The sequence below is a fragment of the Protopterus annectens genome, chromosome 4.part0, assembly GCF_019279795.1.
Source record: "Protopterus annectens isolate FY-2018-M chromosome 4.part0, PAN1.0, whole genome shotgun sequence".
Taxonomy (NCBI): Eukaryota; Metazoa; Chordata; order Ceratodontiformes; family Protopteridae; genus Protopterus; species Protopterus annectens.
The window spans coordinates 236,384,590-236,411,900 of NC_056733.1; the positions used below are offsets into that span (position 1 = coordinate 236,384,590).

The following is a 27,311-nucleotide window of genomic DNA, read 5'->3' on the forward strand; positions in this document are numbered from 1 at the left end:
TGCTTGATAAACTTACAGGATGGAAGAAGAACAGACTCTGAGGACTGTAGAGCCAAAAACTGGCTTCCCTAGTCTAGCTTGAAAGGCTGTAGAAGTAGAAGCCCTAGTTGAAGGACATCAAGATAATGTAGTTTTTGTTCGCTCTGTCTGAATAGTCCCACTGAGGAGGAGGATTGGAAGAAAGTCGCTGGAGGCTTGTAACGCTATGCACACTGCTCTCATCTCCTTTTATGATTATGTGCAGGGTGTATTCGGAACGGGCTGCAACCACCCCTGATTAGTGAGACCAAAGGCAGGGCTCTGAACTGCATAATGGACATCTTCTGCCCGCATTTTGGACACTTCTTGAAGCCAGATTTCTGTTTCTCCCTATGATCAGACGTTATATTAAAACAGTAAATACGCAAGCATGCTATAGTAGTTGTCAGATCCCTGAACAACCTTCAATGCACACCACAAAATAAAGCAACTCTAACACAGAACACGGTTACTGAACTAACCACACTGTACACAGTAAATATGTCAACAGTCCTAAGTTGCCAGATCTATGTACAACTATAAGGATATAAATGTAAAGCTCTAACTAACTAACACTCCTGCCTAACACTAACACATTATATATATATATATATATATATATATATATATATAAAAGATGGAGGTAACCAAGGAACGGCCGAGGCCTAAGAGCAACCGCTCTGTAACAAACAAACGACTCTTAAAATTAAAGAATTCGAAAGGCTAACTCACCTAAAAGTTATAACAACCAGAAAATACTAGAAAATACTTCAGTTATCTAAAGAATTACAGCACAAATTTTTTCAAAAATTCAATAAAGAAATTCTACTGGCCCGAGCTCTCCGACAACCTTGCGATCAGTTGCAGCGGCAAACTAGATCTGGGGTAGGACAGAGAGCATCATGGGATATGGACCTGGCCTCGAGCTACTCTTGAGATCTTTAGCTAGTAAAGCGGCCGACTCGGGGCCGATGGCTCGGCTCCGTACCCATGTGTAAGAATAAACGGTGAGATTTAACAACTTCACATTGTATGTTTATGGATAGGGGCAATCTTAAGACCTTGGTAAAACGTATCAGTGATGATGTCGCAAAGGGATGGGGTGACAAATACAACCCCCTATTAAGGACAAGTTCTGAAGTTATCACTTGGAATGACAATCTTACTACCCACCTTCGGAGCCCCTTGGTAACTATTGCCTCTACTACTTTCAGTAGGGCTTTAATCCTTCAATACAATTCAAAGTCCCAATCAGTTAAAAATATAGTTAGAAAGAAAGTACAGTTATGTACACTAACCATAAATGTAGATGTTCGAATGTATTCACTGTTGCAGTCATTACATTTGGGTAATCTGCTGGCAGGTTGCCCTCAGTCGGTCTGCATATCAAAGTCTTGTTCCTGCGTCAGTTGCTGTCTCTTCTTCCATGACGTCAGGTCGTCAGGGGTATAAAACAAGCAGTCAATGCCATTTTCTTTATATACATGCAGTTGTAACAACATAAACTTTACCTTCATCTAAAAGCAAATACACCACAAAGGCTGGAGAATATAGTGAAGGAAAGAGAAGCTCTAGAATAAAGGGAGATGGCAGGTGGGTAACCCAGACTGCAACAGTGAATACACTCGAACATCTACATTTATGGTAAGTGTACACAACTGTATTATGTTCTTCATGTTTCGCTGTTGCAGTCATTACATTTGGGTAGAATCCCAAAGCTATGGATGGGAGGATGGAATTAAATAGCATTAGGAGTGGCTATAAGGCCCTGCAGAACTGCAGTGGCAAAGCCTGCCCTGGACTTAGAGAAGAGAGGCAAATGATAATGTTTGTAAAAGTATGAACAGAGCTCCAAGTAGCAGCTTCTAGAATGTCTTTGGTTGGCACCCCTCTGAGAAAAGCTGCTGAGGCAGATGCAGCCCTGGCGGAATGTGACCTGATTCCCTTGGGCACCAGTTTACCAAGATGCAAATAGCAGAAACAAATGCACTGGCTTATCCACTTTGAAATAGTCTGCTTTGAAATAGCCTTTCCCTCTGATCCTGCAGCAAAAGCCACTAGTAGCTGCTCAGACTTTCTTAGAGATTTGGTCCTGTTTAAGTAGAATCTTAATTGTCTGTGTACATCCAAGGAATGCAGCATCCGCTCTCCCTTATTCTGCGGATTTGGGTAAAAAGTTGGCAGGTGAATAGTTTGGTTAAAAGCCACACTGGATACCAACTTAGGCATAAAGGAAGGATTGGTCCTGAGGGACACCCTGTCTGGGTAAAATATAATAAAAGGCTCCACAACCATGAGGGCATGTAGTTCTGAAACCCTTCTTGCTGAAGTGATTGCCAGAAGGAAAGCTGTTTTCCAAGATAAAAACTTTACATCTGCAGTAGCTGCTGGTTCAAATGGAGGCAGGGTGAGCTTTTCCAACACAAAATTGAGGTCCCATGCAGGAATTGGTGATCTTCTGGGAGGCCTTAAATTTTTGGCCCCTCTAAGATACTGTTTTAGCAGAGGATGAGAAAAGATGGGAGGCTCTGTGTTGTAATGAGCCGAGATGGTAGAGGCTTGGATTTTTATTGATGAAAAAGATAGGCCCTTGTCAAGCATCTCAGTCAAGTATTGTAAAATCTTTGGAATATTTGGCTTTGCTGTGTCAGTCCCTTGTGCTTGGTTCCAAGCACAGAATCTCATCCATTTATCAGCATAATATTTTCTAGTACTAGGCCTTCTGGCTTCCAAAATGACATCCATCACAGATTTACTGAGAGGTGTTGTTTGAATAATTACATGATCAGCCATGCTGCCAGGTTCAGAGTTTGGAGCTGATTGTGCAGAATTTGATTGTTCTGCTGAGACAGCAGATGAGGTATGTGAGGCAAGTACCAAGCAGGGAGTTGAGACATATTCCTTAGAATTGGGTACCAGTGCTGGCGAGGCCAGTCCGGGGCAATTAGGATTATTTTTGTTTTTTCCTGTCTGACCTTTAGTAGGACCTTGGGAAGAAGAGGCAGAGGAGGAAAGGAGTAGACTGATAGGTTTTTCAAACTGAAGGATAAGGCATCCACTTTCCATGCTTGTCTGTGATAAGTCCTTGTGCAGAATTTGTCCAGTTGATAATTCTGGGGAGAGGCAAATAGATCTATGTCTGGGCTCCCCCATTTCACTGTTATCATGTTGAAGACTTGTGGATCCAGTTTCCACTCGTGAGGGTCCATAAGATTTCTGTTTAGGTCGTCTGCCAGAGTATTTTGTTTTCCTGGTAGGAATTGAGCTTGAAGATGTACTTGGTAAGTCAAGGCTGTGTCCCACAATGCCATGGCTAGTCTGTAAAGGGGGTAGGAATGTGTGACCCCCTGCTTGTTTATGTACCACATAACCGTGGTGTTGTCCATCTTTATCAGTAGTTGTCCTGGATGAAGTAATTCCTTGAAGGCTGTCAGGGCATTCTGAACAGCTAACATCTCTTTCTGGTTGATATGCAGATGCATTTGTTTTGGGCTCCATATGTCTTGAATGCATCTCCCCGCCAGGTGGGCCCCCCAGCATAGTCTGATGCGTCTGTAGTTAGGGTTTGGTTGGCAGGGGGTAGAGTGAAAGACCGTTCCATGTTCTGGTGACATGTCTCTGCCCACCAAAGAAACTCCTGTTGTAGGCAGGGAATGACAGGAATCATTGTTTCCAGACTGTGACAATGTTGACTCCATAAACTTTTTAGGTACCACTGTAGTTTCCTCATATGCAGTCTTGCATGTGGAATTAGTAGAATGCAGGATGCCATGAACCCCAAAGCCTGCAGAATTTGTCTTGCAGATAACTGGGCTTTTGTTGCCATCTGTTTGAAGTAAATAGTCAGTTGCCTTTGTTTGTCTGGTGTAAGGTAAGCCATCCAGGCAGTTGTATTCAAGCTTGCACCCAGGAATGTAATCTTTTGAGAGGGTACCAGTTGTGATTTCTATTCATTTATTGTGTACCCGAGGCATGTTAGCAGCCATTTTACAAACACCAGATGTTGAAAAAGAATGTCCTTGTTTTCTGTTTGAATGGGACAGTCGTCCAAGTATGGATAGATTTGTATGCTCCTTTGTCTGCAAAATGCAATTACTGGTGCCAGGCACTTTGTAAATACCCTGGCCGCAGTAGATAAGCCAAAGGGCAGTGCAGAGAATTGGTAATGCATAAAACCAGCCTTGAAGCGGAGTTATCTTCTGCACGATTCCCTTATTGGGATATGCAGGTATGCCTCTTTTAAGTCTAGTCACTAGCCAAGCGTTCTTGCCCAGCATGGGCAGAAGCTGTTGCAAAGTCAGCATTTTGAACTTTGTGATGTCCAAGAATGTGTTAGAAATCGATAAATCCAGTACTGGGCGCCAGGCATTGTCTTTTCTGGGTACCAAGAACAGTCTTGAGTAAACCCCTTGTCCTTTTTCTAGTTCTGGTACTGGTTGAATAGCCCCCATATCCATGAGGGACGTAACTTGTTTCTGTGCCTCTGCCCACTGATTTTGTGGCAGATCTGGCCAACCACTTGGAATTGGCAAGGTATGGAAATTAAATCTGTATCCATGGGATACTATGTTTAATACCCACTTGTCCTGGGTTATTAACTGCCAATTTTGAGCATGAAGTGCTAGTTTTCCCCCTAAGGGGGCTGCCAAAAGATAAGCGCTTGGTAATGGCAGAGGGAAGTCATTGAGACTGCTTACTGTAGGGTTGTGCTTTGTTTCCTCCAGATTTGGAGGTAGAGGCACCCCATAGCTTTGACCTGTGATTGGTATCTAGAGCCTTTTGAACACCTGGATTTGCCCCGTGAGGTTCTGTCGGACACAGGAAAGGACCAATTTTTTGTAGGCCAGTGTCTACTGAACCTTGCTGGCTGCACTTGTAAGAAGTCTTTTACAGTTTGCATAGACTTAGCTTTGTCTTCCATTTTGTTTAAAACCTCTTCTGCCCTATTATCAGAGTATCATGCTGTAAAGGTGCATCCAACAATTTAGCTTTAACATGATCAGGCAGATTTTGCTCTTTGAGCCAGGCATGCCTTCTAATCACAGATCCAGTAACTGCGGCCCTGCAGGAGGCCACCAAGGAATCAAAACCACATTGCAAAGTATGCTTTCCAACCTGTTCTGCTGCATGCAATAATTCCTGTAATTCTTTATTTTCCACACATTCAGACATCAACATCATTTTCTGTTTCAATAATCCCATAACATGCTGTTGATATTTAAGCATATGAAACTGGCAGTTTAAGGCCCTAACTGTCAAGGTTGCAGACGTATAAACCTTCTTTCCCCATCTATCCAGCGCCCTGGAATCTCTATCAGAGGGGGTAGGATTCTTAGCTGTTGAGGCCTTTACACCTTTGGGACCCTGTGAGATAGTTTCAGGGTCAGCAGCAGGATTTTTGAATAAAGGATTTTTGAATAAAAATTTTTGTGGGAGTCAGGAACCCTGTAATATCTGTCTGGCTTGCTAGGAGCCGGAGGTAGGGAATCTGGAGCCATGCTTGATTCCGAAAACACATCATCAACAATGTCTAATACAAGAGGTATGGCCAAAGGCCTATGCTGAGGGAGAAGAAGGAAATCCCTAAGCCTCTTTTTTGATTCTGAGAAATCTTGACTCTCCCAATGAAAACGTTCCCTCAAAGTATGCAAGGTTTTACCAAAAGAATAATCTTCAGGAGGAGATGCAGATGGGATGGATTCCTCTGCATCTGAATCCTCATAGGATGGTAAAGAGAATTCCTGATCAGAAGAGGAATCAGAAGAAATAGAAACCTGATCTGAAGATTCATAATCAGTGTCTTGCCCAGGCCTCTTATCGGGGGGGGGGGGTTAGGAACCCCTGATCAAGGTAATTAAGTCTTCAGCCATTTTGATCATCTGTTTGTTGGGCATAGAGGCCTGAGCACGTGGCTCATGCGTCGGTTTCTTAGCCTGAGAAGTTGCTTTTGTCTTTGTTTTTGAAGCTGGCGTCAGTTTTATATAGAAATGCTGAGGCCTGAAAACACCCTCAGAAGTCGGTGCCTGCTCAGCGGCTCCAGACCCATCCGAGGGAGAGACAACCGCGGGTACAATACTTTGAGAATCTCGCGGCATGCCGGACTCCACATGGGTCTCGGTAGAGGCCTGTGACTCAAAAGCAGCGGGTATCAGGGACTGTAAAAGCACCTCACTGAGTACTGGCGAACCAGCGACTGGCTTAGCAGAAGCTTCGTCATCAGTTTTGGACCTCGACGGTCTGTCTCTGTCCTTTTCTTTGCATTTTTTGTGAACTCCGTTAGGATTGCTATCCGATGACATTTCAGGGCAATTAAATCTGTTTCCAAAATATTTTAAAGCAAAGATATACCGACGCTTAATAGTGCGTTGGTTAAATCTAGCACAAAACCGAAAGCAAGGCACGTTATGATCTGGGCCTAGGCAAGGAATACAGTACAAATGGAAATCCTTATGAGGTATTTGCTTCCCACAAGTAATGCAATTATTAACTTTTACTAACATCGGTATGGAGCAAGAAAAAGTTTCCCCAATGGGGTACATAGCTTTAATTGAAGACTTCGGCTCTGAAACTCGAATGCAAAAATTTCAAGAGTCGGCTGACCGGCACTTGCGAACTGCTTCTGCTTCGGGCACCGCACGGCAAGAAAGACTAAAGAAAATGGCATCGGCTGCCCGTTTTATACCCCTGACGACCTGACGTCATGGAAGAAGAGACAGCAACTGACACAGGACCCAAGACTTTGATATTCAGGCCGACTGAGGGCAACCTGCCAGCAGATTACCCAAATGTAATGACTGCAACAGTGAAACACAAAGAACATCTGGAATATTTTAAAGTGTTCTGATTCTGTTGTGGAGACAGTAGGACAGGAACCATTCTTTGTGTAGAAGACAGCCAAGAAATTTAAGAACCTTATGGTGGGGGGGGGTCCTCCACCATGGTCAAGTTGACAAATTTACAAAGGGTACTAGAAAATTGGAGCTTGTAATCAGTGCAAATTAATTTATGGTATGTTAGCTTGATATTAAAAAAAACAACTTGGAGACATGGGTTTCCCATATAAAGGTAACTGCAACACCAAGGGCTTGATTTACCTTGTCAAGTGTTCGGAATGTGCAGCTTTTCATGTGAGTAAAAAGAAGTACTCCCTCAAACATTGCACTTACAAACACAATTTTGATATTTAGACAGCAAATTCAAATAATGCCCTTTACAGAGTGTGATAATTTAAGGCAGTTTTTATTTTTCATTTTGGAAAAGGTGGGCCACAACCCTTGGGGTGGACTATGGGAAACTACTAATAAATATAAGGAGTTATTGTGGCAGCTTAGGCTAAATGCCACTAGTAAACCAGGTATAAATGACCATGCTTCAATTGTTCCCCTTCTTAAGTTGAGGGTAACTATGTTATAACAATAGCTTTAGCAGTTTAAAACATATTTTTATTTTCTTGTTTTTATTAGTTTCATTCTATGTTGTGTTTCAACATTTCAACAACCAGCATGATCAACTTTGTACTGTGTTACCAAATAAGTTGGGTCAGCTTTATTAAACAGAAAACCTGATCAATTCCTTACTAATTACTTTATTAATTGGAGAAGCTGATTAGTTCCTTAATAATTTTTAATCAACAGTGGGGTTGTACTTTGTGTATACATACACCTGTCTTAAATTCTAGATACTTTGTTCTGATGAAGAACTCTTTGAAGAACAAAAGCATGCGCCAAACTTTTTTGTTAAGTTTTTGACGTACTGTTTTTTGACTTTTTAATCGTTCATTAAATTTTGGGAGCAAAGAATCATTTATTGTCTATCATTAATACCAGTTGGGATCATCCGCAGTGGAATCTTTTAGGTTTCTGGTCTTAACTTTACACTGTGGTACCTTTTTAGAGGCTAACATGAAAATCCTGTGAAACTGAGTCAAGCTAAAGAAAACAAAAGCGTTTAAAAGGTGGAGCCTGTGCAGGAAAAGTATTTTTTTGTGCCAGCTCTCGGCACCTTTTCAAGCTCCTCACAGGCAGATACCAGGATATGCTCCTGTCACCCAATAGGACACCATCCACTCCTCTCAGGAGTATGTCAAGCTACTGAGAGCTGTTGGCTTCAATACCAGTAGATCAAAGGAATACTGCTGAAGAAACTTTTGGTGACAGTGGAGTTTTCTCTTTTCTCCATTGCTGTGACTTTGGAATAGGTATGTGTGCGTGTGTGTGTGTGTGTATATATATATATATATATATAAAAAACTTTGGGAGTGTGGAGGTGCTCCCCACATGAGAGGGTACCAGGGCATGTCCCATGCAAAAAGAAAAAAACTTAAATTTGAGGTTCATCAAAAGTTGTTTTGGCATTTTTTTTTCAATCTGCTGTCATTCAATTTTAAGGTTGTTAACAGACATGATTCTAGAATCACAACACCTTGATTGCTAGAATTATGGAATGCTTCGATTGGATGTTATCCTCTATGTACTCCTGTAGTTGTAATATTATATGTAGCTTCACTAGATACGTAAAGTGCACATTTGCAGCAACATTCATAAAGCCAATGTCTTACAGAGAACATGGTATGGATGTGACTGTGTGTCTGTATGCATGTAAAGTCCAACTTGAGCCATACTTATTTCTGTTCATATTATGCTGCTGCAAATGCTCTCCAGTAATAAACAGTAAGAGGTTAATAATCCCAAAATGTGCTTCTAGTGACATTAGTTTAAGTACACCACTGGCACTCTACTCTCATATGTCAGCACAGTTATACATTTATGACTAAGAAATGAAACTAAAACTTCATGTAAGCAGATAATGAACATTGCTGAGTAGCTAGATACCTGGTCAATGCAAGTAAGGACAATTATCAGAAAAACTGTGAAGGTCGGACTAAATACTTTATTACCTCATTATCACGTTCAGGAATGATTCCATGAGTTTGAAGAACCATGACTGCTTCATCTCTTTCAAGGGTAAGTGTCTGAACCAAGGTCTCCAAATCTTGTACCTCTCGGATCTTCTCTTTCAGATCAGCTGCAACCTGTAAAACAGACTAAATTTTTAGCTACTCAAAATCAAGTTTGAATATGGCTCCAGTACATGTTAAGAGGAAATGTTACAATACTGAACTGTAAAAAAAAAAAAGTAAGACATAGGCAAGTATAGCAGTCCCTGCACAATGTCCTCAACATACCTCTCAACCTCTTAGAGCAAGAAATCTGGACAAAGCCACAAATAAAAGTGGGACAAAGGCCCAAAAATATGGACACTTTTTAAATATTGTTCTTACAAACTTAGAAAGTTGGTAGAATGACAGATTTAGCATTAGTACGAATTTTCTGAAAGGAATGAAGTCTGAAACTCAATTTGTCTATCATTATTTTCGAACTTCAATATTTAATAATTTTTCACTAAATTGCCAGAAAGCCACAATTTTTTGAAAAACAGACCAAAAATATGAGGCAAAAATCTGTACAGTTGAGAGGTATGGTCCTCAGCATTAAGTGAATGCATGTATATACCACCCTCAACAATGCTTTAAAACGACCTGCACCTGCTTACTCACTATCCTAAATTGTTAGACCACAATAAAGTGCAACAGAATCTGCCTCTAAGCACATGCTGTCCTAAACACTATCAGTCCCTGTATAACCTCTAACTGCAGCAGAACCTGCCTCCATACAGACACACTGTCCTAAATTTACAATCCATAACGCAATGCAACAGTCTCCATCGCCATCTCAGTGTCTTAAAATGTATAAGTCCCTGCACAGTGTCCTGAAATGTAACAATACCTGTTTGCATATAAAATGTCTTGAACTGTAAAAATCCCTGTAAAATGTCTTGATCTGTTAACAGCTCCTGCTTGAACAGAAGCAATGTCAATTTGCATCAGTCCCTGTGCAGTACTATGAACTGTAACAGTATTGGGTTCCATAAAACCCACTATCCTAAATTTTGTCAGTCCACAATGATCTGTTAACAGCACCTGTCAGCATAGTCACACAGTCTCCTACACTGTATCAGTTCACAATGAAATATAACAGTACCTGACATCACATATACATGGCCTTAAACTTTGTAAGTCTCTGTACAATGTCCTGAAATGCAACAGCACCTGTCTGGATACCCACTGTGGCCTAAACTGTAAGGTCTTTTACTATAACACTACTTGCCTGCATTATGCATATGCAAATACAGTGTCCTCCACTATGCCATTTCCTGCCAGTATATGCAATACAATGTCCTAAAGAATCACAATGTTTTCATTGTTGCACCGCATGCTATCCCTAAGTCTGGTTCTACTCCAGGGTTACAACATTTGCTTACTAAGCTGATGACCAGAATCTCACTAGCTGTCCGGTGTTAAAACAGAAACTCAGTAGTAATGCTAGGTTAACTCTCCCCTGGAGGAAGGAGTAGACAGGAGGTTCCACTATCACAGCATTAGCATCTTTGCTGGAGAGCAGGAGAACTGTGGTAGTTTCTTAAGCAATTAGGGAAGTAAGCTTCCTGAAGCAGAAGCACATCATGTGCAAATATGCAGACTAGGGAACAATACAGCCACTGCAAGCTTGCTGCTTTGGGACAGGAGTGGGACTTGGAATCCATACAGCATAACCCAAAATACTCTCTCTGCTGTATAGCATGACAGACAACAGTCTGCTAATGGTGCACACTCTTGGCAAAAATATGGGCAACAGATAACTGACCCAATACCCACCTGAAATCACTGGGAGGAGGAAAAAAAACAGCACACTGCGAGAAGTTCTCTTTCCAGCTGCCACCCATGTCTCCCTTTGGTTCTGGTCATTAGCCCTTTCTTCCCACTTGTACCTTAACAATTAAATACTTTCAGATCCCTGACTCCCTTTTCTCTTCTTCCTCTTTCTAGTATACATGTTTTCAGATAAGAGTATCTCCTCATCCATGCCACTAATGGGTTGAATGTCTTTGCATTAAACGGTTTCTATCAATGTAATTTCCCTTCCTCTATATGGCCTCCAGGCCTGGATATGCTTTTCTAATTACACCCTTACCAAACAATAAGCAATTGAAGGATGGACGGACTCAACATCTCTGCAATCCACTTCACAGAGTACGACCTCCTGAATCCTATCATTGTTAGCCACTGCCCTTCAGAGACTCCAACTAGGGGTGATTACAGTTCTTGGATTATTTATTTATTTATTACTTAGTGTATGATTCCATGAAGAACAGGTGCTTCCTATGCGTTTGTTCCATAAAACTTGTATTCCTTAAATGCCAGGGAGAGAAGTTTTATTGTTTTTGTTTTCTCTGTAATGATCTAGTGTTACAGTAAATATTTTACACAATTTCACTATTTAATTTGGTGGGAAGGCATTGCAATACAAATCTGACAGGAGGATGGTTACAGTATTCCATGAAGCACAGCCATGCCAAACCACTCAACTCTTATGCAGTGATTACAACCTGTAGTTCATCGTTAATGCTTGTACAGTAGTCTGCATAGCAGCTTCCAAAATAGCTTGTTCAAAAATGTTTATAATGTAAGCTGTTGAACTTGTTGCTGCCCTGCCAGAATGTATTCTCTTTTTTATAACATCAGCTACAATATCTTACCAACAGTGAAAAACATATATAAATAACAAAACTGATAAATAAAAAGCATTTTAGTCAAACTGAAACAATACATAAAGGTATGTGATGGTTTCAGTAAATTCAACACACTATAAATCCTTGAAGGCTGATTGATGCACTGATATAAAAGCTATCCAATGGACCAATCTCTTGATTACCACCTTTCAGCAGATCATCATCTCTGCACAGTTCCAAAGCAGAAATCTCATTCATGATTCAAGTTACATCTAGAAATGATGGTGGGACAGCAGTTTTCTATCTTAGTAATACATTTCTTCTACCAGCAGAAGCAGGTTTCACAGTCTAGAGTTAGGTTCAATGAAGAAAGGCAGAAGTAACACTTTGTAGCCGAGAATACATCCTAGTTAAGCCAAATAAGATCGTAAATGTATCAATTTTTTTAAACCAAATACATACGGGCACTCCCAGAAAAGATGAATCCAATCACTAACAAGTGAAGTTTACTTTATGATACATTCTAGCAAGCTTAGGTGGTGTATACAAGTATTTGAACTGGCAATGCCAGATGAAAAACCTAAACTTGCAAGACTGGGTTTCATATCTAAGAGCTGAAATCATTCCATACCAAACACTTTTATCTACTGCTGTATGCAGGTCTCATTCCCACATAAGCCTATATTTCTCCAATAAACTCTCTGGGGGGTGATAACCACCTTATAAAGAAACGTATGATGCCTTTTGCTGTAGAATGAGGACCCTTAGAGTCAATTAACCAAGCAATTCATCTTAGCCAAGCCTCTTTTTTAAGCCTAGACAATATGTTACTTCTAACCTTGGCCATCAGTCTCATATAAAATACAGACCTCTACGGAGGTAAATTATAACTTGCACAAAATTCATCCCATAATAAGGGATGCCCATCATTAAGTAGCAGGTTTGTGCACTCTCTTAGGTTCCTGATTTTTTCTATTGTCCAGACCCTCCTCCACAGCAGTGCGCTACATATGAGAAGTATATCAACCATCCATTTAGATGTGTGAGTAATACTAAATCCCATAAGAGCTACAGTAATCAAAGAAACTGAAACTTTAGAATGATGTTGTAGCTAAGATTATTTTATCAAATATTCCCACTGAGCTTCCTAAGAGTGGGCCAAGTAAACTACACTACAGAGCCTGTTTATTTGGGTTTATGAATTCCCCAAAGATTTTAAACCTAGCATCCACTATGTAGTATTCCACATCAGATGGACCCAGTCCATCCCTAAAAGGGGGAAGGAAAGATGCTGCCATTTTAGTCTTGGTTTCTCCCACCCAAACAGAATGTCTGAGACAAGATTTCCTCTTAGTCCAAAAGTATACATGTGTGTGCATTAAAGGCATAAAGAATCAATGACCATGTATATCCCCTGCATCATATCCAAGCAGAGCGGCTTCCAAGTTTGACAGTATCCAGGTTGTCCTAAGTTGAAGCTTCATTAAGTCATTGCATTCTCTCCATCTAGAAAGGGAAATTCTACTTTACTATGGGGCTGGGCGGGATGGGGCATAATTTATTATTTTTTTAACTTTAATTTTGGCGGCATTAACCTTACATCCCAAAAAGGAACCCGACTGAAAAAAAATTCTTAAATTAGAGAGGAAACTCCATATTTGGTTTGATAACCAATACTAAGAGGTCATCTGAATATAATGACAACTTTTGGATAATCCCTCCACAGGGTAACCGTCCAGGGGCATCTGATGCAAATGTGGGATCAAAGACTCAAAGTAAATTGTGAAGAGAAGTGGGAAAGTCTGGCAGCCTAGTCTGGTGCCTGTCACATAGGTATGGGGATGACAAAGCAAAATTAAATTTCAGTCTAACCACAGACCCTGTGTAAAAATGGACAAAGCAAAGCTAGTGAGAAATCTCATTCTAGATAACAGTACTTCCCAAAAAAAGCCCCAACTGACTCAATAAAATGCTTTTTTTGGCATCTAGGCATGCCAGTAACAAAGTATAATCAGTTTAATGCCAAAGTACTGTCAGTGTAAATGGCTCGACAGGTAGCACACACATGCCTTTGGTGTTAAAAGGAGGCTGCACTTCTGAGTGTGTCAACCTTCGGATGAGATTTTTAAACTGGGATCCCATCTTCCAGAGTTAGTAGTAGCTCAGTTGGATATAAGGGATCACACAGTACTTATCAAAAAAGAGTAGGGGAAGTCTCCTGGTACTCTGTTCAAATTTCTCCTAGTCAGTATGAATACCAACTTGGGTCTCCCTGGAAAAATGGACTCTACCTAGTGGGACTGACCTTGTCAATAAAGAATAAAATAAATAATGTGATTCCAAAACATTACCTATTATTAAAACTATCTTAAAGTTATCTAATGTTGTTCTACCTTGAATAATACCTGTCTGGGCACATCAAAGTAAGGCTAGATTGTCATAAAAATTTATAATCAAGGTTTAGAATTGATAGGTCTATAGCAGGATACTAAAACACAGTCCTTCCAGGTTTAGAGATTACCACAACTGCTTCCTTCCACAAGCGAGATGTACCATTTTGGCAACTCCCACTTATCAAAGCACAAAATCATGAGATAAATCTGTTTCTTCCCAACTATATAACACAGGGCAATTTCATTTCGCCAGAAGTTTTCACTGCTAAAAGTAATTTCATGGTGCCCAATATCTCATGACCAATGAATAGATGAAACAAGAAAGCTGTCTCTTCCAGATTTAAAGTATGTAGGGAAAGAGAGTTCAAATATTCCAAGAGATGTCCATGGGGAGGGATTATTTCATCTTTCTCAGAGTAACAAGGTGCAATATGCAGTAAAGTTGCCAAGATGTTTTGTAGCGTTATATATAGTCTTGCATTAACTGGCTCTCTTACTGGAAAAAAAGATGTCTGCCCAGCATTTGTTTGTAGAGGCAAAGTACCACATGTTTATTGTTAACTGGGTAAGGGTCAAAATCTCTTAATTTAAGCACTTTATATGCTTGGTCCATTTATATGTAAGATAGTCTGCTATTTACTTCATGTCCTTCAACTTTTCCTCACTGCCCTGAGTTTCCCTCCTAAGCTGAAATTGAGTTACTAAAAGGTTTTCCTATAGGTGTTCTAATTTAACTCTGAAAAGCTTCTTAACATTCTTTCTATGAGACCTAAGAATGGTGGCCAGGGAAACCTTAGTATTCTCATGACTGGCAGATAGAAGCAGGGGAAAAATAGGATGTCACTCCAAGCTTTAAAAATGGACTGCAAGTTCCTTTTAAAAAGTTCCTTTTTATAAAGAGATGCATTCAGTTTTCAGTGCCTTATGGCAACGTCATCCAAGATCTTGAGCACCGATCTCAGGGGGCATTGTCTGAAAGAACTATAAGCAACACTGGCGTAGAGTCTACCCTGAACCCATGTACTCTTGTAATCAGAAATGTATTAGTACTACAGAACATCTTACAACATGAAGAATAATATGTATAAATATCATTAGCCAGTTTTAAAGCATTATGCACATTACTCACCCCAAGCACAGAGCTATGTCTTTTAAACGCCTACTTGGTGAGAGCAGTAAGGGCGATCTAGGACTGATCTCCACCTTATATTGCTATCCCACCCTTAAAGGAGACTACATTCCCTAATTAGCTATGCCATTACACTGATGTGCACGCCAGGAGGAGACAGACATTACAAAGCATAATCACATAAATATTCAGCAAACTTTTTATCATAATAAATCTACTACATCATCACTTTCAAAATCAGTCAAATGGAAAGGTGTGTGTCTTTTTTTATTAATGTTATGACTCCCCTTCTCAAGCCTAAAGTAAATGAAAAAACAGCCATCAAAGTATGCAACCTTAATAACTGAAAGCTGTTCAATCTCCATTAGGTGTGCTTCCTGTAAGAAAATAAAATGGTGTCTATACCTACATAATAGAAAACCCTTCTTTTCTGTATGTTTACAATTTTGTTTATTTTCTAGGACAAAATGGTAAAACATACCATGTAAAGTTCATGTTTTATCTCTTTTTTTACACTAATCTGATAGCAAATATTTATGCCCCTAATATGATCAATCTTGACTAGTCAAAAAGTCTTGTTTCTCAAAGCACCAAGTTTAGAATAAATCCAAGGGTAACCAACCACTACATCAGAACAACAAAATAAAAAAATCACAAAATTGCTACAAACATAAACACACTGATTAACAATGTAGAAACTGCAATTCACAAGCAGCATAATGTCACTATAGTGACAAAGACCAACTTTTAGCCACTCACTGAAGTATTTATTTATATATTATTGCATGTGTTTACCGGGAGGTCTTTTGGGCCAGGGTGAGCCCGTTTTCAGAAGCGGACTGGGAGAAAAGCTCCAAAAAACAATACATGATAAAGCTACAAAATCAAAATACAGAACTCAAGCAGTGATGGTACAGAGCACTACATTACAGAATAGGTGACAAAATAAAATAGATAATATTAGTTATACAGATGTTAGATTTTAAGTAGGTATAAAATGCTAAAAGTCTGTCTAAAGCAAACAGAAAACAGTAATGCTACATTCTTGAAAACGTGCCTGCCACCCCTGAGTGTTTAAATGTGATCAATTACTGTAACAGTCATTAACAGTTTCATTACTCTACTTTATGAAAAATATTAAAACTGTGTACAAGAATGGAAAATCATTAAACTACATGGCAAAAGCCTTAGTAGCTATATAGAGCATCAGCTAACATACTTAAAATAAGCCAGTAAAGTGGATTAATAAAACAAAAAAAACACAGAAATCAGTCAAGTGGCCGCTAATTGATTTTGTGCTAAAACCTTTCCCTTTTAAAGAGACAACTGAGCTATCTTTCTAGAGGATCAAGTTCTCCTGGTATAACATCTTAGTTGTGTCTGCACCCCAACATGCATAAGGGATGCTCTTCAGTCTAGCATTTAGGATAAAAGAGCTGGGAAATGTAAGGAATCTAAGGATTGGTTCAGGGAGATGGATGAGATCACTTAAAAGCAGGATTAGTTTTTAAAGAAAACTCTTCAGTATGGAAAGCTGTAAAAGATTTCTTAAATCCGACAGCTTATAATTTCAACATTTTTGAACTTGATGTTAAAACAACAAGAAAAAAAGTCCTTTTCAAGATAGGGATTTAATGTAAACTGTGCCTGTTGGTTCAAAATGAGATAAAGCTGGCTTCAGCATGGAGTTCAGATCCCATGAGAATAAAAAAATAAATGATATACTCACCATAACGCTCCATCTGTGTTGTCCATTTTCATTCTTCCTCAACCTATGGGTTTGGATCCGATCCCTCGGATCCGACTCAGCCGTTACAATAGCATATGGTAACCTAAAAACTCTTGAGCTTCTCCCTTACCCACAATGCACCCTTCCTAAGTACCTCAGATCTTGTTTGCTAATAGAAGTAAACGAAAATATCAGAAGGATCCAGACAGGCTATATCTGGAGCTCAATACAAGGTAAGTGCCCACCTAAGAATACCTGCTCTTCTAGGAGTTCAAAGGTAGGGGGTTGGTGGGTGGAGAGTTGAGGAAGAATAAAAATGGACAACACAAATGGAACGTTATGGTAAGTACATAACTTCTTTATCTGATGTCGTCAATTTTCATTCTATCCTCAATCTATGGGACAGAGTCCCCTGCTATCTTAGATCCTAGGAGGACTCAAGGGAGGATGTTCCTCGGCACCATGGAAACAAATGATGCTCTACCCTTTGAGACCAGATCCAATTTGTAAAGAATAACAAAGGTATGAGGGATAGCCCAAGTTGCTGCTGCACAAATGTCAACCACAGAGGCTCTAGACTGGAAAACAGATGAAGTTGCCATTGCTCTAGTTGAATGAGCTCGTAAAGATTTGAGCAAGGCCATGCCTAAATGATCATAAATGAAAGAAATACAACTGGTAAGCCACATGGCTAAGGTTACTTTGGTGACTGGTTTACCAAATTTAACATCTGAAAAGGAAACAAAAATAATTGTTCAGATTTCCCGATATATTTGGTTCTTTGAAGGTAAAACTGCAATTGTCTGTGAACATCTAATAAATTTAATAAGTATTCACCTTTGTTCTCAAATGTTGGAAAATTACTGGTAAATTGATGGACTGATTGATATTTGTCTCTGATACCACCTTTGGTAACACAGATGGAGAGATATTCTGTCTTTGTGAAAAATAAGATATGGTGGATTGGAAGATAAGGCTTGACTTTCTGAAATTCTTCTTGCAGAAGTTATGGCTACCAAGAAGATAGTCTTTGAGATCACACTTAGCTGCTGGTTCAAAAGGGGGATTACAATAGCCTGTAGCGGCAAATTTAGGTCACAAGGGGTAGGGTCTTTATAAGGGGCTTTAATAAGACAGTTCCTCTCAAAAATGCTTTGCAGAGTTTATGTGAAGCAACTGAAAAACCTTGGAAATCAATGTGAAAGTTGGATATTGCTGCCAACTGGACTTATAGTCGAAGAAGACAACCCTTCTTTGAAAAGCTGGGCTAAAATATCAAGAATATCATGAATCGGAGCAGAGAAGGCATCAATATTATTTTGTAATGCCCAGTGAGTGAACCTTTTCCATCTACTGGAAAAAGAAGTTATGTCCTTACCATAACGTTCCATGTGGAGTGTTCATCTTGGGTTGCTCTGCATGGACATCTAATACCCACAATCCCCCTCTGCCTTTACCTCAGATCTAGTTTGCAAGCAAACCAGACATAAAGCACGCACACATGCCAACTATATACATAAAAGTACATATATACAAACATACCAAGGGTATGATAGTAACACTAATACTGCAACAGCAGAAGGAGAATACTCCAGACCAGGCACTAAGGGTGGGAAGGGTCTCCATGATCCTGATGGAACCAAAGGTTGCCCTATCCCTAGAAACCCTGTCCACTTTGTAATGAGAGATAAATGTATGTGGTTTAGCCCAAGTAGCAGCCACACAAATAGTGTCTAGTGGTGAGCCAAAGATGTAGAAACTGATCTGGTGGAATGTCCTTTGGGTTTGCTGATAATGTTTGGTCAGAGGCTTCATAAACATATGTGATACAGTCAGTTAGCCATTTAGAAAGAGTTTGCAAGACCCTTTCTGCTGTCAGCAAAAGCTACAAATAGTTGATCAGATTTCCTGTGATCTTTTGTTCTATCCAAATAAAATCTGAGTTGTCTATGGGCGTCCAGTTTGTGCAACATATACTCCAATTTATTAGAGTGGTTCTTAAAGAAGGTGGGTAATTCAATGGACTGATTAATATTACTAGAAGAACAAACTTTGGGAGAAAGGATGGATTAGGAAACTCTGTCAGAATGAAATATTAAATAAGGATGTTTGACAGAAAGGGCCTGAAGCTCAGACACTCGTCTAGCAGATGTAATGGCCACTAGAAATAAAGTTTTCCATGACAAAAATTTCAATGTGCAACTTGAAGCTGGTTCAAAGGGTGGCAACAATTTATAGCAACAGGTTTAAATTGTGATGTCGGACTTCTGACTGGTGGTCTGATATGAAAGAACCAAAGGCTTTACAAAGTCTGTGAGCCATAATAGGTCATTCCTCTACATGATAGTTAGAAATGGCAGCTAACTGTACTCTTAAAGTAGCGGAAGCTCCTTCATGAAATAGTTCAGTTAAGAACTCTAAAACCTTGTTTGGTCCAAATGATGTGACTCCGCCAAAGACAAAACGTTTCCACTTACTGGTGTAAGTCTTTGTAGTGGAAACTTTATGAGAAGCTACTAAAATATCTTGAACCGCCGATGTAAGGGAACCGACCTGGCTAAAGAGCAGCCAAGCTGCTAGATGGAGAGATTCTAGAGATGGGTGAGGAACTGTAGATCTGGCTCTGGGTCCAGCATCCAAGGTCCCGAACCAAATTTGGGCCAGAGCGGGGCAATGAGAATAATAGTCCTCTGAAGGTTGTTTGCTTTCTGTAGAAACTTTGCAATCAGGAAATGGAGGAAAAGCATATAGGAGACCCGGGGCCAATCGTGCACCCAGCGTCCCTGGGGACTTCCCTGGAGGGTAATAGGGCAAAGTAGCTCCTGCATTTTCATTGGAGGCATAAACAGATAAAAATCCTTCTAACTGACTGTTTGAGGGACCACTCGTGAGGCAATAGTATTGCACTGCTCAGCCTGTCGGCTATGACTCTGCCCATTGCCAAATTCTCATGGCCCAGACTACGGACATGTTGTCTGTCTGAACTGCAATGGTCCCTGGAGGAAGAAACACTGCCCTCAACTCCAGAACATTGATGTGCAGATTCTACTCCAGATTGGTCCATTGGACTGTCTGTCCCTGAAAGATGCCCCCACCCTATCAATGGTCTTCCGCTGGATAGGTTGCAAGTCTGTAACCACCACATTAGGTGTGATTTGCATGTTTCCGTTATCAATATTTCGTGAGTCAGTGGAAGTTGTTGGAATGACCATTGTGCAAACAGAAGCCATTGTAGCACTCTCATGTGCAGTCTTCCCAATGGTATAATGAGAGAAGCTGCCATGAGACCCAAGACTTTCAGAACAATTTTGCGGTGACTTTCTGGACGACAGCAGAAGGAAATGTTGATTTGAAGTGCTACTATTCTTTCTGTAGGAAGTTTTAGAACTAAATGATTCTAATTCTGCTCCTATGAATAAGATATGCAAAGATTTTTGAAATTTACTGAAATTCCAAGGTGTGTACAAAGTTGTAGGGTGTAATTGTATCAGTTGGCCTGGTGGTGGCAGACAGGAGCCAGTCGTCCAGATGCATTTGGTGAAGACTCTGGGGCTGTAGTCAGACCAAAGGGCAGGGCTCGAAACTGATAGTGACTGTCTGGCCATTTTGATGTGGTAGTATCGTCCTTCAGATCTATTGAGCACATCCAGTCGTCCTTCAGAATGGAAGGATCGATTGAAGCGTGACCATTGAACTTTTCCTTCTTGACAAAGGTGTTGAGATGGCTTAGGTCCAGAATCGGCCTCCAGTCCCCTGTTTTCTTTGGAACTAAAAAGAACCTTGAGTAAGTTCGAATCCTATTTGGTCCACTGGGACTGGTTGGATGACTCTTTTTCTAGCAGCTTTGAAATTTCTGTAGCTGCTGGGGGAGTCTTTTCTCTTTGGAATGGGTGTGGATAGAAATGGGATTTTGTAACCTCTGGTAACAATGCTTTTACCCAATTGTCTGAAGAAAGGTTTTGCCAGGCCTGAGGGTATAAACCGACTGCCTCCAGAGCAGGACGGCCTCCTCTCAGGAGTGCTGAAAAGGTTTGCCAGGGAGGTTATCCCTGTCACCTTGGTTTCTCTGCCCCTCTGCCTCTGGGCATCACCCTGTGTGTTTGGGAAAGATCCTTGTGGTTTTGAAACCACATTTTCCCGGTCTGGAAGGGGTGGAAAACGGACTCCGACAGCAGACAGAGTCTTTCCCTCCTGTTCACAGGGTCTCCTTTACTTTAGGGCCAAAAGTGTGGCTCCATCAAATAAGACTTGAAGGCTTGGATATCAGCCTCATGGACGAGTTTACAATGGAAGTAAGGGTGTTGAGATGCTGTAACTTTCTCTGAAACAGCAGCATCTGTAGTACCCTGGAGGGTATCTCCCAACTCTTTGACTAGATCCCTCTGTAGCGTGTAAAATGAGTCAAATAGTTCAGGGAACGAGGAGAAAGCCGCTGAACTGAAAATCGCTTCCATTATCTGTCCATGAGAATCTTTGTTAGGCGGATGGACAGATGAGACATCTCCTTTTTAGTGGGCGCTGCCACCCCATGGCGTCTACTGGAACTCCTTTGGTGAGGTAAGCCTTGTCCTGTGGTGCCGTAATGTACTTATTTGGCTTCCTAGGGACTGGTTCCATCGAGCAATCAACTCCATTAACTCATCGAGGCGCGGAGACCCAGGAGGAGGAAGGGCGAGCACCAAATGCCTTCAGCAAAACTGACTCATCCTCAGAAGGGGAGGGCTTGCCAGTCACCTCTCTGTTTTAGGATCTCCAAGATGTCAGAAAAGTGACATCTTCTGAAGGTGACTTAGGGACCCTTCTGACTCATCTAAGTCAGTATCAGATGTCAAGGATTCTTGTGGAGAATCCAAGTGTCTCCTCTTACACAATCTTTTCCTAGGGACTTCTTAGTGGGGAGCATCCGAAGCCTCGGTGGCTGAGACACTGGTGCCCTGGGTGCAGAGGAGGATAACGGTCCTTTGTGGGGAGGAGAAGCTGTTCCTGCTGATGTGGTTGTCTGGGTAGACAACACCTTCCTCATGGGCCCCGGGTCCGGTATCTCCGGTTCGAAGAAATGGGAAGAATCCCGAAACAGGAAGAACCGAATGATCCGCGCCGAGGCCCGAGAGGGAGGAGCCGCCGAATCAAGTCCGACTCGGTCCCGGAACCAAGGATGGATCTTGCCCGAGACTCCAGTACGGATCGGATGGAGTCGAGGTGAGCGATGCCGACCGAGAAAAGAAGGTTCTGGCACGAGGGCTCCACAATCATCAGTTCAGCTTCTTCCGGCTCCGAGACTGGACAGGTCTCGGAGGAGGAACAGATGGAGATAGTGGCAGGCCTTCAAGTCTCGACATCAACTGAGAGGAGACCGAGATAAGCTTGGATAGGGCCGTATACTCCATCAATTTCTGCACCACACGGTCCACATCGGTGTCGGAAAGGGGCCTGGAAGAGCCGACCTCAGCAGAGTCGGTGGAGGAGCGGTTCCAAGACTCGAGGCTCGAAACTGCCAACAGTTGAACACGTCTGTGGAACCGGTGATCTAACTTTACCGAAGAGCCCGGAGCCGATGACTTGGGCTCCGACGTCTTCGATTCCCTCGAGGATTTGGATGCCTGGTCTGAAGCATCCAGAGCCTCCTGGAAAGAGGGTTTTAACAAACCTCTGTCCATCAGTTTCCTCGCCTATCTGTCATGACCCTCCCACTAAAGAGTGACAAATAGAACAGTCCTCTTGTAAGTGGAGAGGGCCAAGGCAGTAGACACAGGAACTGTGGTTGTCCGTGACCGACATCTTTTGGCCACACTGGCAACGTTTGAAACCAGATTTCATTTTCTCAGACATAATGAAGTAAGAGAAAAAACAGTCAAGTCCAGTAACAGTCAATCCAGGAAAAACAGGGTCAAATCCGGTAGATATGTAAGTCCGTTTGTCAATCCAAGTAGGGGTGGTAGGCCCCAAAAAAAACTCTATACCAGTTATATAGTTAAACTAAGTTAAACTAAGTTAGCGAAACGGTACCGAGATTCCTGTCTCTACTCACACACCATACACTAACTACAAAAACTAGTGATCTTAAACAAGTTCTCTTGAAAATTTAACCAAAAAAGTTAAAATCTCATCTGAAAACCCTCGAGCTAGCCTCCAGCGATGCAGTGCAGCAGCGGCAAACTAGATCTGAGGTAAAGGCAGAGGGGGATTGTGGGTATTAGATGTCCTCGAGCTTCTTCTCGATGCAGAGCTTGCAGTCGGCCCGGGGAGCCGAGGATCAGATTGAACACTCTCACATTATAGCTTACGTGTAGATGGTTCATAAGCAGGCAGAAGTATGTGTCGGACTGGAGAGGAGAGTATAGGTTGTCTGGCTATTAATGGAATTGGAGAAGCCAAGCCATCAGCCTGAGATTGGGTATATCTGAGTGAATCATGCCCTTCTGGGCAGACAGGAGGTCTGGAATTGGATCCAGAATCCACAGTTGGTGAAGTAAGTGAGATCAGAGGAAGGGGAACTGCAGACGTTTCGGGATTAATGCAGTCGGGGGGAAAGGCATAAAGGAGAATGGGGGACCAAATGTGAAGAAGGGCATCCCTCAGTGATTCCCCGCTTTTTTATGGGGGGGGGGGCAGTTAGGGCAAAGTAGTTACTGCACTTGTTCAGGGAAGAGGCAAAAAGATTGCAGCAAGGCTGACCCCATCGACCAAATACCCTTCCGTCACAATCTGATTGAGGGACCATTCATGGGATAGAAGAATGCACCTACTCAGCTTGTTTGCTATCACACTGGACTTCCCCGGAATATGCATTCTTATGTGAAAACGGTTGGATGAGATCACCCACTGCCACACTCTGACAGCTTCTTGACACTAGGAGTAGGATCTGGTTCCTCCTTGTTTGTCGATATACCAGACTATTGACATGTTGCCTGACCGAACTGCAATCGTTCCTAAGGAAAAGCATCTTGGAAAGCCTGCAATGTACTGCTTTCATCTCTAGGACGTTGATATGTAAATTGGCCTCCATGAGGGACCAAGTGCCTTGGACTGTTTTGCCCAGAAAATGCCCCCTACCACCACCCTAGCTGGAAAGCATCCGTGGTCACTGTGGCATTGAGCTGCGCAAGAACAAACAGGTGACCGTGTACTATCTCAGCCAATTGAATCCACCATTTGAGAGCTTTTTCCCCCCGCAAATATGTGATAACAAGAAGTTATGTACTCACCATAACGTTCGACGGATGTAGTCCATCTCACCTCACATTCTTACCCATGGGTTTGGAGCCGAATATCGGTTCTGACTCGGCCAAACTTTTCTAGCTCGAAGTCTTCTATTGGCTGGGCTAAGCAGGTATCCCATGCTGCACTGCTCCATATCCCCAGATCTAGTTTGCTGCGAATACTCATTCATACCCCATGCATACACAACATCCAGGTAAAAAAGAATAAGCTAAAGGTGAAGGGAACTCTGTAAATAGAAACCTAACCTCCAGATCCTCCAGGAAGGGGGAAGGTGGGAGAGTAAGTAAGAATGTGAGGCGAGATGGACTGCATACATCGAACGTTATGGTGAGTACATAACTTCTTGATGTTATGTAGTCCAATCTCGTCTACATTCTTACCCATGGGAGAGCGTCCCTAGCACCTACATCCTGGGTGGCTCATAGGAAAATACTCCTGAGTACTGTGGAACCAAAAGACGACCTGCCCCTAGATACCACGTCCAATTTGTAATGAGTAACAAATGTGTGAAGAGAAGCCCAAGCAGCTGCAGCACATATATCATCCATCGACAATCTGGCTTGATAGGCTGTAGATGTAGAAACAGCCCGAGTAGAGTGAGCCTTGACCGGAAACGGCAGGTCTTTTCCTCCTGCGGAGTAGGCGAAAGAGATGCAACTAGATATCCATCTGGATAGGGTGATTTTGGAGACAGGGACCCAATTTTGTTTTCTGAAAAGGAGACAAATAGTTGATCAGACTTTCGGATATCTTTTGTTCGGTGCAGATAGAAACGTAACTGTCTGTGTACATCCAATTGATGAAATTTAAATTCTGCCTTGTTTGAAAAATGAGGAAATAATACAGGCAACTCAATAGATTGATTAAGATTAGATACGGAAGCCACTTTAGGAAGGAAAGAAGGGTTTGGTCTAAGAGAAACCCTGTCCTTATGGAAGATTAAGTATGGAGGTTTGATAGAGAGGGCTTGAATTTCCGAAACTCGCCTTGCTGAAGTGATTGCTGTTAAGAAAGCTGTTTTTCAGGTCAAGAATTTCAATTCACAGGTAGCTGCAGGCTCGAAAGGTGGTGAAGTAAGGGCTTGTAGAACAAAATTGAGATCCCAGAGCATGAGAGGTTCAGAGACCTGGGGACGGAGTAATAGAGTACTCTTCAGGAAAGCCTTGCAGAGTCTATGAGCCATGAGACTAGGCTCATTAGCCACATGAAAATTAGAGATCGCTGTCAATTGAACTTTTATGGTAGCTGACGTGGAACCCTGATGGAAATCATAGACAAAATCTCCAAGACTGAAGCAATTGGGGCTGTGTAACAATCAATTCCTTGGGTATGCGCCCAAATAGAAAATCTCTTCCATTTGCTAGAATAAATCTTCCTAGTAGAGGGCTTATGAGAGGAAGATAAAATGTGAACTACCTCCGGTGAAAAATGATGACGCCTAACTAACGATGGAAGTGGAGTAGCCAGGCTGTCAACCGGAGTGTCATCAGAGAGGGGTGGAACTGTCCCAACATGTGTGTCAGTAAATCTGGTTGAGGGTCCAGAATCCAAGGAGTGTCCACAATGTAGGGTTGGAGAAAGGGGAACCAGACTTGACGAGGCCAGTGTGGAGCAATCAGAATAATTCTGCTTCCCAAGGATTGCACTTTCTGAATCACTTTTGACAACAAGGGAAATGGAGGGAAAGCATAAAGCAGACCGGAGGGCCAATCGTGAACTAGAGCATCCCTGGGTGACTCCCCCTGGGGGGGGGGGGGTCAGCGTGAAGTAGCTGCTGCATTTGGCATTGAGGGGGCTGGCAAAAAGGTCGCAGCAAGGCTGACCCCATCTGCTGAGGATTCGTTCTGCAACTAGACGATTCAGGGACTACTCTTAAGGCATCAGAATAGCTCTGCTTAGCCTGTCCGCTATCACGTTGGACTTCCCGGAATGTGCGTTGCCATCAGAAACCATTGGGAAGATACTGCCCACTGCCACACTCGCATGGCCTCTCTGCACAGGGGGTAAGATCTGGTTCCCCCTTGCTTGTTTAGATACCACACTACTGACATGCTGTCCGAGTGTATTGCAATCGTCCCTAGAGGCAGAAAGCTCTGAAGTGCCTGCAACACAAGTAGCACCGCTCTCATCTGTAGGACGTTGATATGCAGATGTATCTTGTGATCTTGCCACATGCCTTGGCATGTCCTGCCAAGATAATGCCCCCCCACCCCATCTGGAAGGCGTCCGTGGTCACTGTGGCAACCGGGATGGGTGGAACGAAGGGTTTTTCCCTGTCCAAATTGTTGGTGCAAAGCCACCAACTGAGATCCTGTTTGCATCTGTCCGTGAACAAAATGGGGTGAGAAAATGGAAATTTTTGGAGAAACCATTGAACAAAGAGGAGCCACTGAAGAAGTCTCATGTGCAATTTCACTAGAGGGATCAACATAATTGTTGCTGCCATGGTCCCCAGTTGCTGAAGAACCCATCTTGCCTTCGCTTTCATCAGGAGCATCAGGGTGTGTATCTGTTGCTGTAAGACTCAGATCCTTTCCTGCGGTAAAAATGCTAGCATTCGAACAGTGTCTAATTCTGCGCCTATAAAGGTGACACGCTGTGAGGGCAACAAGGCAGATTTTTCCCAATTTAGTGTTATGCACAACTGTTGACATAGAGTGATGGTAGCATCCCTGGTTTGGATTAGTAGATGCCTGGTGGGGGCGGTAAGGAGCCAGTCATCCAGATACGGAAACACTTGGAATCCTTGACATCTCAAGTGAGCAGTCACCACCGCCTTACACTTGGTGAACACCTTGGGGGCTGTGGTGAGACCATAGGGCAGGGCTCGAAACTGGAAATGACTGGCTCCCAGCCGGAAGCGTAGGTGACTCCTGGATGCCCTGTCCATTTTGACATGGTAGTAAGCATCCTTGAGGTCGATGGAGCACATCCATACCTCCTCTCCCAACAATGGGAGAATCGACTGTAGTGTGACCATATGGAACTTGAACTTCTGTACATAGTTGTTCAGTCGGCTGAGATCTAAGATGGGTCTCAGGTCCCCTGTTCTTTTCGGCGCCAAAAAGAATCTTGAGTAAGTCCCTAATCCGACTTGGTCTGAGGGGACACGCTGGATGGCTCCTTTTCCTAGCAGCTTTGAAACCTCTGAGGCTGCTTGATCCCTCTGACTGGGTGGAACATCCGGGATTTTTCTGACTGAAGGGGGGGTCTGACGTAAACGGAATGACATAACCTCCGGAAATTATTTATA

General features: G+C 42.2%; 1 protein-coding gene across 1 annotated transcript in view; it reads right to left on the minus strand.

Annotated features, from left to right (window-relative positions):
* The window catches only part of CCDC57 (coiled-coil domain containing 57), a 3,049,962-nt gene that overhangs the window by 1,572,725 nt on the left and 1,449,926 nt on the right, over nucleotides 1–27,311 (minus strand). Inside the window, exon 9 of the mRNA XM_044069731.1 lies at nucleotides 8,915–9,049. Coding sequence (XP_043925666.1) covers nucleotides 8,915–9,049 — 135 coding nt within the window. The remainder of the gene's footprint in view (nucleotides 1–8,914; nucleotides 9,050–27,311) is intronic.